Here is an 18,467-nt window from a genome sequence, read left to right as displayed (position 1 = left end):
CCGGAGTCCCTCCCGAAGACGATCCTCCTCCCTTGTCTTTCTGGAGGACATCTGATTCAGCGCGTGGAGTATTCGGGCCTCCCCGGTCAGTGCTTCATATGTCGGGAGATGGGCCATCTCGCACGCTCCTGTCCCCGCAAGGGGGCTAATCCTTCACGCTTTGCTGCCTCTGGACCCCCTGCGGGAGACCCGAGAGGTGGCCATCCACCTCCGAGACCGGACATCTCTGGCTCGTCACAGCAGGCGCCACCATCGGACGAGCAGGCTCCGGCGGAGGATGCCGCACAGACTCAGGAGGCTGGAGGCTGGCAGGAGGTTCGCCGGCGGAAACGCCCGGCTCGCAGGGACCGTCGCAGACGCCAGCAGGCAGCGCAGGCTGGCGGACAGGATGGTGGACGGGCGACTCCGGCTGGCCCACAGGCACCTACCCGCATTTATGCTCCAGTCAGGGATAGGCGGCCGGTAGGTCCCACCCCGATGGACGAGGATTCAGTCTCAGTGCCCATTGCTGAGGCCGATGGAGGAGTCTCCCACGTGGAGACCCCACTCCCGCCTCCCCCCGCGGGGGGCCCCGCCCCCTCCTTGGAGCAGTTCCCTGAGGATCCCCGGCCGCACTCTGCGACCCCCGGCTCCCCTCCCCCCTACCCGGAGAGCACTCTTCCCTCCTCCCCCCCTCCCCCCCCCGCCCCCCCCCTCCCTCCTCCCCCGGCGGCCCCCCCTGACTCCTATCCTCTGGCAGATGCCTCTCCATCCTCCCCTCGCTCTCCCCCCTCCTCGCCGCGCGCCCCCATCCCTCCCTCAGCCTCTCCAGGATACTTCGCCAGACCACCCACTGCCCCGGGGCAGCGCAGCTGGGTAGGCCAGAGTTCAGTCCAGCGGTTGTTTCACCGCCACTCCGGGCCGGTGGAGATGGCGATCCTCGCTTCACCCGCCACAGAGTTCGCCCCAGCCTCCCCTGGGGGGCCCCCGCGAGTGATGGGGCTACCAGTGGATTACAGTTTTTTCAGGTGCCTCCAGCTGGATGCTGGCCCATTCGAGACTCTGGTCGCGCCCCTGCGAGTTTGCGTGGTGTGCCATCCCTCGCGTTCTCCTTCAGTGGTGAGCAGCATGGTGGCCTTCTCCTTTCCTCTCAGCGTTGCCCCAGACACAGCCTGGGATTGCAGCTCTGTAGAGGAAGTTCTGCGTGACCAGATACTGGAGTTTTCTCACCACTTCAGCGACCTGGGGCTCACGGATCTACTGCAGACCAGACTTCACTCAGCCCGCATGAGCCTATTTGGTATAGGAGATTGGCGGGTGGATCCGGTCCACACATCAGTTGAGGCGGTGCTACTGATTCTCCTCCATGCCGCCCCGAGGGTGCAGCCTTCCTTTAGGTACTTATATGCAGAGGATTGGTCTCACGCCTATGCTCTGGATAGGGCGAAGGCGGAGTGGGGCTGGACTCAGACACAGGTCACCCTCTTTCTGGAGAGACTCCGCACCCGGACAGACAGTGATTATTCTCCCTCCAAGCCGGCGCCCAAGACTCCTAGAGTGGAGGGCAGATCATCCGGGCCGGCTGAGAGGGGTGAGCCAGTGGCGGCTTCTTCACTTGCCTCAGCTCATCCATGAGGATCCTCTCATGGAACATCCAGGGTCTCGGTGGACATCGCTGCCACATTGGTCGGGGCAGACTTCGTCAGGAGATCCAGAGGGCTCTCGTTGGAGGACCCATAGATATTCTTTTCATCCAGGAGCACCACCTTTCTGCCGGGCGTACCCGCATCTGCGGGAAGATCTTGCCAGGCAGGAGTCACACTTTTTGGTCCCCGGCATATGGCCCCCAGGGGAACCAGGGCGGAGTATGCATCTCAGTCAGTGAGCAGCTTCTTTCTGAGGTTGTGGACTCTGGCACTCTGGTTCAGGGTCGAGCGCAGTGGGTCATCCTTCGGGTTGGGGAAGACCGCATTGGCTTCCTCAACTTCTACGCCCCTAACGGGGCGTCCGGGAGAGCCGAGTTCTGGAGCACCATCAGGCAGTCCCTCCCCTTGGCAGACCACTGGTGCCTAGGAGGGGATTGCAACATGCTGGAGGACGCAGAGGATAGGATGGGGGGCAGCCAGGAGACCATTCATGGGCCAGAGCTAGCTGCCTGGGAGGAGCTAGTGCTACAGGTGAGAGGCCAGGATCCGTGGACTCTCCCGGAGTTTGGCAGGTTGCAGGGGAGTCTATCTTTCTCGCGCTCGGATAGACGAGCCACAGGCGTTAACCTTTCCCGCATCGACAGATTCTACATTGATGAGTGGGCCTGTGATAGAGGCGGCACTGTGGGCATACTTGCTGGCTCCTCCTTTTCAGACCACTTCCCAGTGCTTCTCCAGATTGAGGACCCTACGAGAGGAGAGCGGGGCCAGAGCGTCCGGATTCCTGATTGTCTCATAGAGGAGCCTGAGATCGCGCTCAGAGTTGAGCAGGTCTGGCAGGAGCTACAGTTCAGGAGAGGCTCGGCAGCCAGTGATCTTGCCAGTGGCTTGCAGGAGATTAGTCGGATGCTCAGACTGGCTGCCTTGGACCGTCTGGAGGCCTTCAGGGAGCAGGAGAGGAGCCTACGGAGGAGTTTAGCGTCTCTCCAGAGACTCCAGGAGAGAGATCCTCTGAGCCCTTGGATCTCTGAGCAGATGGAGACAGCTCGCACTGAGATCAGATCCATCGAGGAGAGGCGGGTGGAGTTCCGATTCCATGCTCGGTCTTCTTTTTGGACTCAGGCTGGAGATAGAGTGACTCGGGATTTCTTTGAGGCGACTGGGCCTCGCTTCAGACGAGAGGGTCTCAGGCGGCTTCGTCAGGCTGATGGCCAGGTTGTGGTGGATCCCCCCAGGGTGCGGGCGATAGCCACAGATTTTTACAGGGTTCTTCTCTCTGCTGAGCCGGCAGACGACAGGGTGAGAGAGGCTAGGGAGGCAGTCTGGAGCTTCACGAGACCGGTTGTGCCGGCCCATCTGCAGCACTCCCTTCTCTCCCCCTTCTCGGATACGGAACTGGAGGAGGCTCTTCAGGCATTACCGCGGGGCAAATGCCCAGGAGAGGACGGTCTTTCAGTGGCTTTCTTTCAGAGGTACTGGGGCCTCCTTCATAGGGGCTTCAGATTGGCATTCCAGGAGATTATGGAGACGGGAGTCATGCCGGACAGCATTGCAGAGGGGTTGATTCACTTGATCCCCAAAGAGGGCGGAGACAGACTGGAGATTAGACAGTGGAGACCGATCACCTTGCTAGGCACGGCCTACAAGGTCCTAGCTAAGGCGATCAGCAGGCGGCTTCAGCCTCACCTTCCGGACATCATCCACTCCACGCAGACAGGCTTCATCCAGGATCGGAGCATTCTGGATAACATTTTCTCTTTCTGGGAGGCTACGGCCTTGGCTAGATTGCGGCAGGAGGATTTGGCGGTGCTCCTTCTCGACTTCGAGAAGGCATATGATCGGGTGGACTGGGCCTTCTTGGAAGGCACTATGGAGAGGATGGGCTTCCCCCCTCAGTGGATCCGTGGGGTATCTGCACTCTACACTTCGGCTCATAGCCAGGTGCTGATACAGGGTGTGTGCGGAGAGAGGTTCCAGCTTTCGCGCTCGGTGCGGCAGGGGTGCCCCTTGGCGCCCTTTCTTTTTCTTTTTGTGGCGGAGGCCATGAGCACCTTCTTGACGGCACAGGATACAGGTTTGAGGGGCCTCCAGCTTCCCATCCGCACCTCGGAGGAGCTCCTAGACTCGGAGTTTGCGGATGACACTGCTGTCTATCTTCAGGGAGGTGAGGAGAACCTCCGCCGCTTCGCCTCAGCCATGGACAGGTTTTGCAGAGCCTCGGGCGCTTTGATCAACTGGCACAAGTCGTGTGGGCTGTGGGTCAGTTCTATGCCCCCCCCGACTTGGAGGCCAGTTGATGGTTTTCAGTGGCTGCCCCCCGGCACTACAGTGCGTTATTTGGGCTGCTATGTGGGCATTGATATATCTCCGGAGCAGCAGATAGCCCCCCTTCTTCTGAGCATTCGGAAGAAGCTTCTGTATTGGAGTACTGCTCGTTTATCTCTGGCTGGCCGCGTAGTGGTGGCCAACCAGGTTCTGCTCGCTACCATGTGGTACATCACTTCCTGCTGGGCCTTCTCTCGGGCGTGCATCGGCCAGGTGCAGAGGCTCATCAGGAACTTTCTTTGGTCCGGAGGCGATGGGCGACCCGCTAGGGCAAAGGTGGCATGGGCTGTGATCACTCAGCCGAGGGAGAGAGGCGGCTTGGGCATTGTAGATCCTATTTGCCAAAGCCGAGCCTTGCTTGGCAAGCTGGTAGTTCGTGGTCTCCTGCCAGGTGTTGAGCCGTGGAAGGAGCTTCTTGTTTCCAGGATGCTCAGCCGCACTCCGTCTCTTAGCGGCCCCTGGAACCCCAGCATCAGGTGGATCTTTACGGAGCAGCGCTCCAGAGGAGTGGGCCTTGGCTTCGAGGAGCGTTTTGCAGCCAGCCTTCTGAGGGCCTGGGCGCATCTGAGGCCGGCACTCTTCCAGACTCCCCCGGGCACCGATGAGGAGCGCCTGAGGCAGCCATTGATCTGGAACCCCTTGATTCGTCTCCCCAGTGGCCATATGGTTGGCTCGCGGTCTCACGTGTCGTGGGGCCCGTTGAGCTCCGGCCCAGCCCAGTCCCTAGACGACTGGATATGTTTTCAGCAGCTGCCTCCAGAGGCTCAGGAGAGGAGACTCAGTGGGATGAGGGGCAGAGAGTTGATGAGACAGGATATTGAGGCGGCCATCCCCCGGGAGTGGCGGACCCCAGTACAGGACCCTTCACCTCCACAGTGGATGGGTGTCTTTACTCGGCATGAGATCCTCCTAGCGGTCTGCGGCACAGCGGAGAGAGTCGCCCCACTCACTTTCGAGGTGGGAGAGGGTGGCCAGCTTCAGAGGTCACGACTAGATTTGGATGGGTTCCAGGGTTGTATCCTTCAGAGGATTCGGGTGGTTGGCTTTCATCAGAGACAGTGGTATGTAGACCCCTCACCGGCCTCGATAGGGGAGGATTGTTCTTGGAGACTCTGGGCTTGGGACAGCAAGCCTCTTATTCGCCTTCAGTGGGACCCAGGGGAGTGGTTTTGGCGAGATCCCTACTCGGCCCCTACCAGCCCTGCCATTCCCTTTTTTCAGTACACAGCGAGGCTGGGGCGGCGGATTCAGAGACACAGGATAGAGAGCACCCCGGCAGCGGCCGAGCATTGGCGGCGACAGGGGCTCTCCCCTGCCTTTCTTAGGGACTTCTGGCAGCGCCTTTGGGCCAGCTTCCGTCCCCGGAAGGTGACGCTTTTTCTCTGGCTCACAGCGCATAGAGGATTGGCTGTGGGGGCTTGGCTTGCTTTTGGTAGACACCCAGCGTCCTGCCCTCGGTGCGATCATGCACAGGAGTCACAGCGGCACTGCTTATGGGATTGCCCACAGGCACAGCAGGTCTGGCAGCGCGCTCTCAGGATGGTTTTTGCAGGTTCTCCAGGGGAGATGTTGGTGACATGGGGTGCGGTAGCTTGGGCCACGGATAGCGGCCCTGCACTTGGATATGAGGACGCTCCTGGCAGTGTGACCATCCAGGTCTCTGACAGGGCGATGGCGGTGGTTCCGACACCAGACTTCTCCTCGGCAGCCTCTCAGGAGGGGGTCGGGCAGAGATGGGAGTTGATCAGCAGCATGACGGCCTGGCACATATGGAGAGCCCGATGCAGGGAGGCCATTGACCACCAGACGACTCCACCGGCGGAGGTCATACAGGCCCTCTGGGTGGACATCATCCACACCTTGAGAGGACACTGGGGGAAACTCCAGGGAGACTCGGATCGCATGAGAGGGCGCCGCAAGGCTTTCCTCCGCACTTGGCAGCCTGGCCCTTTCCTCACCGCGAGGGACGAGGATGTCATTTGGCACTATCGGCCGCCAGTTTGGCTTTTCTCACCTCCTTCATGTATTACTAGGTAGCCCCCCCCAGAGAGCGGCCAGCCACGGGGGGGAGCTCAGGTGTTCATTGTGTTTTATCCCTCCTTGCGAGGTGAGCTTTGTAGCCATATGGCGTTTTCTCATTAACTAATAGAAGGATCTTTTTTCCGGAAAAAAAAAAAAGAAAAGAAAAAAGAAAAGCTATGCTTTCCCCCCTTAGAGAAAAAAAAAAACTACTACAAGTGCTTTTCTAAAAAGAAAGAACTCTTTGAATAGCTTTTCCTCTCTCTCTTTTTTTTTTATTTTTTTTTAAAAAATACACTTAGTGTTTTTTTCCCCCGAAAACTGGGCTGCCCGACGCTTTTCTCCATCGCGCTTTTCCTTGCGCGTTTTGCTGCTGCCCGGCGCTTTCGCGTTTAGCTGCTGCCCGGCGCCTTTGCTTCGCTTCTCTCCTTCGCTTGTGCGCCTGCAAGACTGCTTGCTACAGCCGACTAGCCACACATCAGCCTGCCACATCAGCCGCCTACATGGCAGTGCCTGCAGCCAGCCGCCACATCATCACCTGCAACCCTGCTTGTGCAGCCAGCCGTCACGTGTCAGCTGCAGTCAGCCACGTCAGCTGCTAACTGGGCTGATCCACAAGATGCCTCAGTTGCTAACTAGGCTGACCCACAAGAAGTCTTGAGAGAGAAACTGCTACACTTGCAGCAAGGTAAGAGAAAAGCACATATATATGCACATGAACATGCACACACATGTACACACACACACCAAACATGTGTCTGCATCCACACACATGTACAAACTTACACATGCATATACAGGATTAACATGATCAGTGAATGCTAAACATGATTAAACATAATCACAATGCTTAAGAAAAAGAGGTAAAATACTTAAGTCTTGTAACACACATCATGGCTGTCCTTCCTCTGTAGAAAGAAAGGAGCCCTGTACCAAGTGTTGGCTCTTTGACACTTTGGTACGCCCAGCAATGATGTATGGTGCACCTTTTTGGGGAATGGGTCTTGGTGTGGACTATTGGAAGAGCATAGAGAGACTGCATGTAACGATGCTATCATGTTTGATGAGGAGAAAAGCATTGGCCCCACACGTTATTGTGCTAGCAAAGTTTGGGGCAGCCTCCTTGGTCATAAATGCCCTTTCCAGACCATCATGTACATTCTGCATGTATATGCACTTACTAGGGATCATCTCCCGAGAGTGGCACTTCAGTCATCCCCATAGTTACACTAGGTGAGGGAGAGGAAGAGAGAAGTGTAGGCATATGCTCACTTATGGTAGTGCATGTGGTTTTTTCCCCTTGGACATCAAGTGTGAAAGGACACTTAACATATAATATTTTGTACTTCTATATTATATGGATGTGGCACACATGCAAGGGTTGACTTGCATTTTGTGGATACCACACTTTTGGCTCTCTCTCTCTCTCTCTCTCTCTCTCTCTCTCCCTCATTTCTGTGTGTGAGCTTCTCTACCCTGCACCTAATCCTAATGTGCAGGTTTGTGTGTGTGAGTGTGTGAGTCCAACACCCAACAATTGGTATCAGAGCTGGGAGCTGGCCCTGAAATTCTGCTGCTGGAAGAAAGCCTGCGAATTTCCATCGTCAGATTGTGGAATTCCGTCGTTGCTCCACCGTCCGGCCACCGGAAACGGGCGGCACCGCCCTGTCCAACCGGCGGCGTTAGCGCCCATAGCCCCGCCGCCGCCCAGCACCGTTCCGTTCCGCTTGACGTCCGTCGTAGCTGCTCTGGTCCGCCCTCGCCGTTCCGTTCCGGCCGACTAGAGTCGCCGCAGCTGTTCCGTTATGGCTGCTCAGACTCCCGTCCGAGGCTCACGACTGCCGTCCCGTCTCGTCCCGGCCGCCGTCGCCCGTTGCTGTTCCATTCCCATGGCGCCTGCGCCTCCTACTCCATTCCGGCCGGCACGTCCTGCTCCGACCTCCGCACGCGGCTAGCCCGTTCGAGGTCCCCTTGCGTCCTTTGTGCTAGCCCATGGCTGCCGCCTCCGCCTGCCTCGTCACCTTTGTTCGCCGCCAGCGACTCCAGCGCCTGCCGTTACCGGCTCCCGCCCGTTCGACTTGCCTGCGGCCTTCGACTCCAGCGCCGTGCTCGCTTCCTCCCGTTGTTCGCACCTCCGCCTAGCTCGACACCTGCCCAGCTGCAACGATTCCTCGTCGGCTGCCCAGTTGCAACGACTCCTTCTCCTCGTCGGCTGCCCATCCTCACCCTCTGCACGTCAACTCTATTCACCTGTGTGCTCCTGCTTCACACGTGCTGCCAAAGGTATTCTTCCTGCACATTTTCTTCCAAATACAAATACAGATTTTGCAGCCATTCCAGTGCAGGTCATATGTAGATTTTGCAGACAGTTCTGTGCAAGTCAAATTCAAAGGAAAATTGCAGGTGCAATTTGGGGGATTTCTCAATTTGAGGCAAAATTGAAAATTGCAATTTGGGGGTTTTCAAAATTGATGTCAAAATCAGCAAATTGAACCTCTTTCATTTGCTGAAATTTGGGGCTTTTGTGAAAATTGGCCAATTAGATGTACATTGAAGCGATTGGAGTGCATAAAAATTGGGGATTTTCAGATTGGAGCATGTAATTGGGCATTACAGCTGCGATTTGTCGCGTATGTATACACATTGTGTGTAATTGGACAATTTGGTGCAGGTTTACACTTGCTTTGGTTTGCAGGCATACATTTGCACAGGACATTTGGTTGCCTGGCAATGCACATTGGTGCTTGGTTTGCTTGCAGGTATATTTTGTTGACAGGGCATAGAATGCTACAGATGTATTTGGTGTGCTCACCCAGGAGGATAAGCTGGATGGATCTAACTACTCCCTCTGGAGTTTCATGATCCGTAATTCGCTGGTAGCCAAAGGGCTTTGGGGCATCGTGTGTGGTGATGACACACGCCCACTTACCATACAGCTAGCCACGCCTCAAAGGGGAGGTGCTCAAAGAGCTCCTGATGTAGAACCTGCTCCCACACAAGAGCAGAAGAGATGGGACTCTAGAGATGCAGAGGCCATGTCATTGATAGTCCTTTCAGTGAAAAGGACTATTATTCCGCACATTCGTTCTTGCAAGACATCGAACCTTGCATGGGACACATTGGAAGCAATGTATCAGGTACACAACGAGGCAAGAGTTGCCTACTTGAAGAGGCAATTGGATCTTCTTTCTATGGATGAGGGTGACTCAATGGCAGATCATCTCACCAAAGTGAAAGATTTGCAGGAACAATTGCTCAACATTGATGAGGTTATCCCAGTCAGACAGATGGTCACCAACACTCTTCATTCTTTCCCGCCTTCCTACTTGGGCTTTCACACCTCTCTCAACCTCTCAATGAGAGGAGGTGGTGATCCCGTCACTTTTGAAGAGCTGGTGGGTTTACTCTTGCAGGAAGAGCAAACAAGAGCAAACTTATCGAGCAACCGTGGTGGAGACAAGGCATTTACAGCCAAGGATAAGGATAAAGCAAAGAGCTTTAGGCATGGGGGACAACAGTCTAGCAAGGCTGGTCATGGACAGCCCTCTTCTGGTGGTCAAAAGTCTGACAAAGGGGATGCAAACAAGCCTAAAAAGAAGGGCAAATGTCACTACTGCCACAAGCCTGGACATTTTGCAAAAGAAAAAGGAAAGAAGCAGGCAATGCCGTAGCAGACTCTTCTGATGACAAAGCACAGCAATCAGCTAATGTAATCCAGGAAGAGTACACTTTTTTGGTCACATGCACTAGTGACACACCAAGTGCTTCAGACACTGATATGTCTTGCATTGCATCTGACAGACAGAATGCATCATGGTATTTTGATAGTGGTGCTTCGAGCCACATCACTTCATGCAAAGATGTATTTCAGCACTTGGTTTATGCTTCAAATGGCCGCACTGTATCATGTGCAGATCATACCACATATCAAGTAAAGGGAATTGGTAATGTCATACTTATTGCAGCCAATGGTGCCAATATATGTATGAAAAATGCATTGTATGTTCCAGGGATAAAGAAAAATCTGCTCTCCGTCTTAGCCATAAACGACCAAGGTTTAAAGGTTGAATTTGAAGACGGGAAGTGTTTGGTAAAAGACCCATCAAAGGGTTATGAAATAGTCACTTCTGGAACATGATACAAAGGCTTGTATAAGCTGGACAACTATGACAAGCGCACTTATGATGCAAATACATTGGCTGCCCACACTCCTGCTATGCATGATGCAGAGCTATGGCATGCTCGTTTTGGGCATGTAAATTTTTAGAGTTTGATGCTTTTGCAGAAGCATCATATGGTTGATAATATGCCGCCTCTTGAGTCTCCACCAAGACATGTATGTGAGGGGTGTATTTTGGGAAAGATGCAACAAAAACCATTCCCCAAAGATGGAGCTATTAGAGCTGAAAGTAAATTACAGCTCATACATAGTGATGTATGTGGTCCAATGCGGACACCATCCATAGGGGGGCATCTTTACTTTGTCACATTCGTTGATGACTACTCCAGGTTTGCTTGGGCTTACCCCTTGAAAGCGAAAGCAGATGTGTTTACATGCTTTCGACACTTTGTAGCAATGGCTGAAAATATGTGTGGATGTAAAGTCCAAACACTCCGCTCAGATAGACGTGGAGAATACATGTCAAATGCATTCAAGGATTATATGCTTCAAAAGGGCATCAAACACCAATGTACTGTGCCTTATACACCGCAACAGAATGGTGTAGCTGAAAGGAAAAATAGATCTCTCATGGAGATGGCAAGATGCATGGTGAAAGCACAAAAGTTGCCTCACAAATTTTGGATGGAAGCTATAATGTGTGCAACTCATGTGTTGAACAGGTGTCCGACAAAAGCTTTGAAAACCATAACACCATTTGAGGCTTGGTATAGCCGAAAGCCAACAGTGGATTATATGCGTACATTTGGGTGTTTGGCATATGCACATGTGCCAGAACAACTCCGAACAAAGCTAGATGACAAAGCAATTAAATGCATTTTTGTGGGTTACAGCAATGAGAGCAAAGGATACCGTCTTTATAATCCAACTACACGAAAGATTTTTGTCAGTAGAGATGTGGTATTTGCTGAAAATTCAGAACAGCCCATGTACAGCTTGTATAAAAGCAATGATACAGGCATACAGGACATGTTTGATGGACTTTTACCCATTGCAATTAGGGGGGATTCAGATCAGCCAGCCCCTACACAAGAAAATCCTCATGTAGAACATGTGGAACAGCCAGCCATTCAGCCCCCTTCTATGGAAGAAGTGGAAGATCTCGTCAGGGAAGAGCGAACAGCCATAGACACAGCCAAGTCAGTGCCAAGATGGTTGCTGAAAACTTTGCAAGAAAGCAAACTTGCAGCTCCACTCACAGGTAGAACAAGGGCTAGTTCCAGCCATGCTTTGAATATACATCATGGGGAGTCTGCATTTGCAATGGGCGGTCTCTTTGATTCAGAAGAGCCTTCTTCTTATGAAGAAGCACATGAGAATGAGCATTGGTTGCAAGCTATGCAAGCTGAAATTTCTTCTATCATGGGATCTTGTGGAATTGCCTAAAGGCAAGCATGTAATTGGAACAAAGTGGGTGTACAAAGTCAAAAGAAAGTCTGATGGTACTATTGACAGGTACAAAGCAAGACTTATGGCTAAAGGCTACTCCCAGAAAAAGGGAATAGATTATGAAGAGACTTTTGCTCCTACTTGGAGAATGACCACAATAAGATCAGTGATTGCATTGGCTACACATAAAGGATGGAAAGTGCATCAATTGGACATCAAAACTGCATTCTTAAATGGGGATTTACAGGAGGAAGTATATGTAAATCAGCCCATTGGTTTTGTAGTTCTTGGTGAGGAACATAAAGTATGCAGGTTACACAAAGCATTGTATGGGTTAAAGCAAGCTCCAAGAGCTTGGTATGATAAGATACATGCTTATCTAACCAGCCAAGGTTATGAGAATAGTCCAGCTGAAAGCACATTGTATGTGAAGAAAACTGATGCCGATATTCTCATAGTCATCTTGTATGTCACAAATTTCAGATTTCAAAGCTGATTTGAAAGCTGAATTTGATATGTCAGATGTGGGGCCTTTACGCTACTATCTCGGCATACAATTTATGCATACAGATGATGGCATAGCAAACTAAGTACATAAAAAGTTTGCTAAAAAGGTTTCACATGGATGAATGTAAGCCCATTTCTACTCCGGTAGAACCAGGTGTACGGCTTACTATGCATGATATTGGAGAGCCTTTTGAGGCCGGCATTTACAGCCAGGTAGTGGGATGCCTCATTTACTTGTGTAACACGAGGCCAGACGTATCTTTTGGGGTGTCTTTGTTGAGCAAATTCATGCACAGCCCAGGCACAAAGCATTGGCAAGCAGTCAAATGCATTTTTCGTTATCTTAAGGGTACCCTGGATCTTGGTTTGTTCTATCCCGGGGGGGCAGCTTGCAGCTTTATGCATACAGTGATTCAGATTGGGCTGGTGATTATGATACCAGGCAATCCACCAGTGGGAATTGTTTTTTTCTTAGCAGTTCATGCATATCTTGGTTGAGTAAAAAGCAACCCACTGTTGCCACATCTACTTGTGAGGCTGAGTACAGGGTAGTCTTTACAGCTACAGTAGATTGTGTATGGTTGAGGAGACTATTGGCTAATCTTCATGAGTGTCAGCAGACACCCACCACCATTCTCACTGATAGCCAGAGTGCTATGGCCGTGGCACGAAATCCAGTATTTCATGCACGTACCAAGCACATAGAGATTCATTATCACTATGTCAGAGAGAGGCTACATGCAGGGGAGATCAGTTTATCTTATTGCCCTACACAGGATAATGTTGCAGATCTATTCACAAAGGCTTTACCTCGAGAAAAGTTTGAAGCTTTCCGCAAAGCCTTGGGCTTACTCTCATACAGAGAGTGATCTGCTACCTTGTACAGGTTCACACTTCCACTACAGGGGGGATTTGTAGGCATATGCTCACTTATGGTAGTGCTGTGTGAACAGGGCTTAACCAAGGGCACTTTTTCCCATGTGGTTTTTCCCCTTGGACATCAAGTGTGAAAGGACACTCTATAATATTTTGTACTTCTATATTATATGGATGTGGCACACATGCAAGGGTTGACTTGCATTTTGTGGATACCAGACTTTTGGCTCTCTCTCTCTCTCTCTCCCTCATTTCTCTGTGTGAGCTTCTCTACCCTGCACCTAACCCTAATGTGCAGGTTTTTGTGTGTGAGTGTGTGAGTCCAACACCCAACAAGAAGCATCCTCCGAATCAGTATCACCATCATTACCAGCAGCATGGTACTCTGAGGTGGTTTTAGTGGTTTGACACACATGGCCTCCGGAATCCGGATGGATCACCACCCTCCTTTTCAGTATAGCCTGGACTCCCCATACCTGGATCTCTCATGGCAAAAGACCGATTGTATTATTCAGTTGGACTTGATATGGCTTCACATACATCGGGAATGGGTGTCCCTGCCACAGCTAAGCAGGAAGCTCGAGTTCTATAGAGATAGGTGAGAGAGAGGAAGAGAGAGAAGCATGCTAGGCTATCCTTCTCCTTATCAGTATCGCCATCATTACCAGCACCAGCATGGTACTCAGAGTGGTTTTACACACATGGGCTCCGGATGGATCACCACCCTCTTTTTCAGTGTAGCCTGGGCTCCCGAGTCCCCATACCTAGATCTCTCATGGCAAAAGATTTATTCAGTTGGACTTGCTACGGCTTCACATACATTAGGAATGGGTGTCCCTGCCACAGCTTAGGAGGAAGCTCGAGTTCTATAAAGACCACTTCTTGAGAGTTTTGGAGGACGGATTCATTTTCATTATGAGCCCAAGATACATACAGACCCGCACGTCACATTTTCATTCTCAGGGTATCCTCTCCCGGCCTTATAGTGAAGTCTGGTAGAGCCGACCACATCTCACCGGAGGACCAGATATGCAGAGCGCTATAGGAGAGGTGGAGGATGAGGAGCACTTATGTTCAGATGCCCTGCCTACTATGAGATCCGAAGGAGATTCCATTGTTTTTTCTGAGACAGTTTCAGCCCACTCTCATGGGTGATGCTATATGTGGATCAGAGATGCCTAGGCATGTTCATGATGGAGCTCAGATGCCATAGAGAGGCAGTATTGAGGCAGCACTCTCAGAAACAAACTATCATCACAGTTTTCTTTGACATAGGCCCCTATACCTCAGAGGCCACCACTCAGACACACAACCCCTCGGTCCCACACACCGGGGGGGTTACTAGTGAGAGGGATCGATCTATATTACAGGCGAGACATCCCTGACCCCGAGCATCATGATCCTCCAGACACCAGATGCAGATCCAGTATGCTCTCCAACGCCATGGCAGACTCCTGTCACAGAGGCCAGACATCCTTTTAGCCATCAGATCTGAGCTGGCCAAGGATGGTATCACTGTCAGCTGATCGTTGTGAGGCTCCCTCTCACACAGTGCCATGCGCTTATGTGCTTATACCACAAGCATTGGCAGCAATTGGTTTCTCTTTCAGTTTTTTTCTTTCCATGGCAGTACTGTATCATCTTTTGGTCTTATAGACCTTTTGGGTCTTTTGTAGATGTTAATATTACTTTTTTTCTTTCCTTCTCTCTCAAAAATAGCAAAATAAATGATTTAGCCTTTGGTAGTTAGGTCCATTAGGTTCTTCAAAAGTTTTGCTTCTTGCCCCTTCTCTTTCTTTTCTTGTGCTTTAGTCTTAGCCCTCTGTAAAAAGTGCTGCTTTAGAGACTTCGGGTAAGCTCTTGGATTATTATATCGAAGCAACAAATGGCATGTGTCATGTGTCATGTGTAAGGGTCTTGGCTGTGACTGTTTCTCGCACATGCCCAACATACAATGACATTGCTGGCATTGCTGCGTCGTCACCATCTAGGCTGTTGTACAACTGTGATGAACTGGTTGGCTGCTGGTTGGTTTCTCTCAGCAAGGGGGAGGTGATGAGGAATTCAACAGGTTGGGGGTCTGGGGTGCTGTTCCACGACCCCTGAGCTGTTGCTTTGATTTATTCACATGGCAAGGCAGCCCAGTTCCTTGGTTGTGGCACCTGCAACCCTTGTGCTTGGTTTGTGCTCCTCCCCGTGACTAGGTGCCCTACTCCAGATATGCTCCTCTAGGTGCTATTATTTAGAGCTGATCATTTGTTGCCCCTGTATGGTCTCAAGGTGGTTAAGCATGCAAAAGTATCACTCTTGTGGTTGATCTTAGAGAAGATCTCTGCTTCATCAAGCCACTCAAAGATGCATACAAGGCATTGGAAACTTACTTCACAGCCAACCTCTTGAGCTGAATGGTAGACACCACAGGCACACTGGCAATCTCTGGATCACAACGATTCACTAGCATGTCACGTGCATCCCGGACTTGGATGCCACATGGACATGACAGTACAGACAAGTGCAGGACTTGAGGCCGGACATTGTGCATTTTGTGAGCACTTGTCCAGGGATGAGTTGCAAGTGCACCACCAAGGATGATCAAGTTGTCTAGTCCCGCTTTGTCAAGTTGTGCCGGTCTGGCACAAAATATGTAACCCACTTGCAATGTAATGAAGTACAAGGTGTCTGGACACTTACTAGACATTTGTCAGGTGCCCAGGACAAACTTGGTTATAGCAAGTAGGACAAGTTAGAGTCCTGGCTGGGTGTGAAGTTTGAACAGGTTGTTTTAGAGTAATTGCAGGCTTGCGTCACATTCTTGCATTGCATTTTTGAAGATTTTGTTTTTTCTTTCTGATGGGCATCATCTAATGCTGCAGGTAACACCAGAGTGGCCTGGACTCCCTGCTGGAGTTAAGTTTGACCCGTCTGACCAGGAGATTCTATTTCATTTAGAAGCTCGAGTGGGACTTGATGCAGCCAAATCCCATCCCTTCATTAACGAGTTTATTCCTACACTGGATGTTGAGGACGGCATTTGCTACACACACCCCGAGAAGCTGCCAGGTACTAAGTATTGATTTTTGTTGTGCGCGCGCGCGTGTATGTGAGAAAGAAAGATATATTAAGTGTCTACTAAAGATCCAATGGGCCTATGAGACCAAAGTGATACAATAATGTCAATGCCATATCCAATCATGGAATAAAAAATAAAATAGAACAAAACAAAACTATCTCACTTGAGTGATACAAAAATGTCCATGAAAATCTCGTCATGGAATACAAGGAACATGAAACATGAAACATGAGAGGAGCATCAGCCCCCAATAGATGGTATACCACTATTCAATATATCAAGCATCGGGCTAGTGAGTATTGCCGAGAGGTCTCCCTCAGCTACATCACGTGGAAAGGTGGTGGAGCATGTCCTGGATCTGGAGCTGATGAGTGCATCATTGGCTGTCATCCGGGGGGCCATGGGCACGGGCACGGGCACGCTGGAGTGCACATGCTCAAGGCAACTCCTCTCAAGCGAGGGGTCCGCTACAGCTCGAGGTGAGTCCACGGGATCCACTATGTGGGTGTCCTCCTCTTTGGTCCAAAAGAAGCTAGTGATGGTTGGCTGGTGAGGGAGGAGGTGGGGTGGTGGGGGGCCTATGCTCTCTCAAGAATGTCCCCGTGTCTGGAGTTTGAGCAGGAAGAGCCATATGCAACATTAGTCCAGGAAGTCAATGACCTTGGAAACCACCCCCTCTGTCAGTCCATTGGACACTGAGGATGATCAAGAAAACACAAGTCCGTTGAATCTCCAGATGACATGCTATAGGAGCGTTGCAACTATCATAAGGAATTTCTCTCCTAATCCCAACACAATCTGGTGCACAGACTTTATCATCCCAAAACAACAACCGGTTCCAAATAAATAGTACTGACCACCTTCCACTCTAACAATCCTTGAGTCTTGGTCTAAATCAATGGAGCTCCTTGCCTGGACCTGTTGCCAATACCGAATGAAATGCCCATCAGTCCGACATAGCCCTCTCAAGGAATCATATCGGTCAGCACAAAACTGGGTAAAAGTTTCACTCTGTCCAAATTATCCTTTCGATTTTCTTGTCAAGTCTTATGTAACTTTGTCTACTGTAGGGTAATGACCTTTCACAAGGATAGGACATAGCAAGGTTAGAAAGTATACACACACCCAGAAACTCTACATCCTACAGATCCTAGTGTCCCATACCACTAGGATACACACCATATAAAATTCTCTTGAGACTTGTAAAGTGAGGTTAGGGTGATCAATCCTTTCCCAACTAAGTCTTGGTGCACTACACCTCCACCCCATGTCATGGTCCACCCTACAGGTAAACCATTGGAATAACAATGCAATAATTCACACATGTCCACACATCTGATAATCTCTTTCGTCAGATTGGGTTCACTCGAAGACTGGGTTTGGTCTTGTCGATCCTTGTTAGACTTAAACTTTCGTTTATGCCTGGAATCCTACTTGGAGGTTCCTGTGGTTTGAGGTTTCTCAAAGACATTCTGCTGTGTCTAGCCAGCCATTGTCTCTTCATAAATCCTAGCAAATCAGATGGCATCCTCCAATGTCTTGCTATGATTATTCTTCACCTGGAGCTTGTGTTCCCTTGCCAACCCACAAATAAAAAACCCACACAATGCTGTGGCATCCATGTATGCTGCTCGGAACTGCAACTCTCTAAATCTTTGCAAATACGTGTCGAAAGATAGGTTTCTTGTGTCCAAGTCTGTAAACTTGGCCACAATATCAAACTCATCCTCCGCATGGAGGAACTCATCACAAAACATTGTCTCAAAATCCGCCCAAGTACTCGGTTTATCCTTGAGTTCTCTCCACCATGTCAGGGCTTTCTCGTTAGGAGACCCCTAACCATTTGCAACTTTCGAGCTTCTAGGAACGGGTGAAACCAAGGTCACCGCAAAATGTTTCACTATTGAAACGAAACGATGTTGAAACGATTTATTTTGGAACAAAACGATTCAACACCAGGTAGGTGGACAGTGAAACGTTGGACCAAAATGATGATATACATAAAATGTGAAGGTACTGGCCAATAGTTATAAGATGATATTAGCGTATTTATCATCAGTAAACAAAGAAGACGCCCTTTCTTCGCCGTCCTCTCTAGCCCATCCTTGTTCCTTTGGCACAGCGCCCTCAGGTTGTGGGCATTTCTTCATTTTCTTGGCAAGTTTCGGCCTCTTCTGGTCTTTGCCTCTAGGAGGACTCCATGGCAGCCGCCCTGTCTCCCCTGATCAAGGCCGCCGTTACCTGCTTTTCATTTTCTGAAGCGGACCTACAGCTTCTCGCTATGACTGTCGCATCCCTAAAGGCCTCCACTTTGGTATGCAAGATTGTTAGTAGCCGCCCCGCGTGATGCCAACTCAGAGATCTTCTTCAGGCTAGCCTCCTAGGTGCGCCAGCAAAGATCGCAGATATTCATCCTTTGGGACGTGGCTACTACTAGGTTGAGTTCAACTCACCAGTGGCGTCTGATCTTGTCATG

The 18,467-nt window shown here is 50.8% G+C and overlaps 1 protein-coding gene across 2 annotated transcripts in view; it reads left to right on the top strand.

Annotated features, from left to right (window-relative positions):
* Window positions 1-18,467, top strand: part of LOC147632080 (uncharacterized) — a 28,472-nt gene that overhangs the window by 4,010 nt on the left and 5,995 nt on the right. For both annotated transcript variants that reach the window (XM_086808652.1, XM_086808651.1), the window contains exon 3: window positions 15,795-15,981. In XM_086808652.1, the coding sequence (XP_086664778.1) occupies window positions 15,795-15,981 (187 nt within the window). The remainder of the gene's footprint in view (window positions 1-15,794; window positions 15,982-18,467) is intronic.

This window comes from Cibotium barometz, chromosome 14 (assembly GCF_041138505.1).
Source record: "Cibotium barometz isolate CiBa-2024 chromosome 14, ASM4113850v1, whole genome shotgun sequence".
Classification (NCBI taxonomy): domain Eukaryota; kingdom Viridiplantae; phylum Streptophyta; class Polypodiopsida; order Cyatheales; family Cibotiaceae; genus Cibotium; species Cibotium barometz.
The sequence above is the reverse complement of the archived record's forward strand: the minus strand, read 5'-3'. Positions and strand labels throughout refer to the sequence as shown.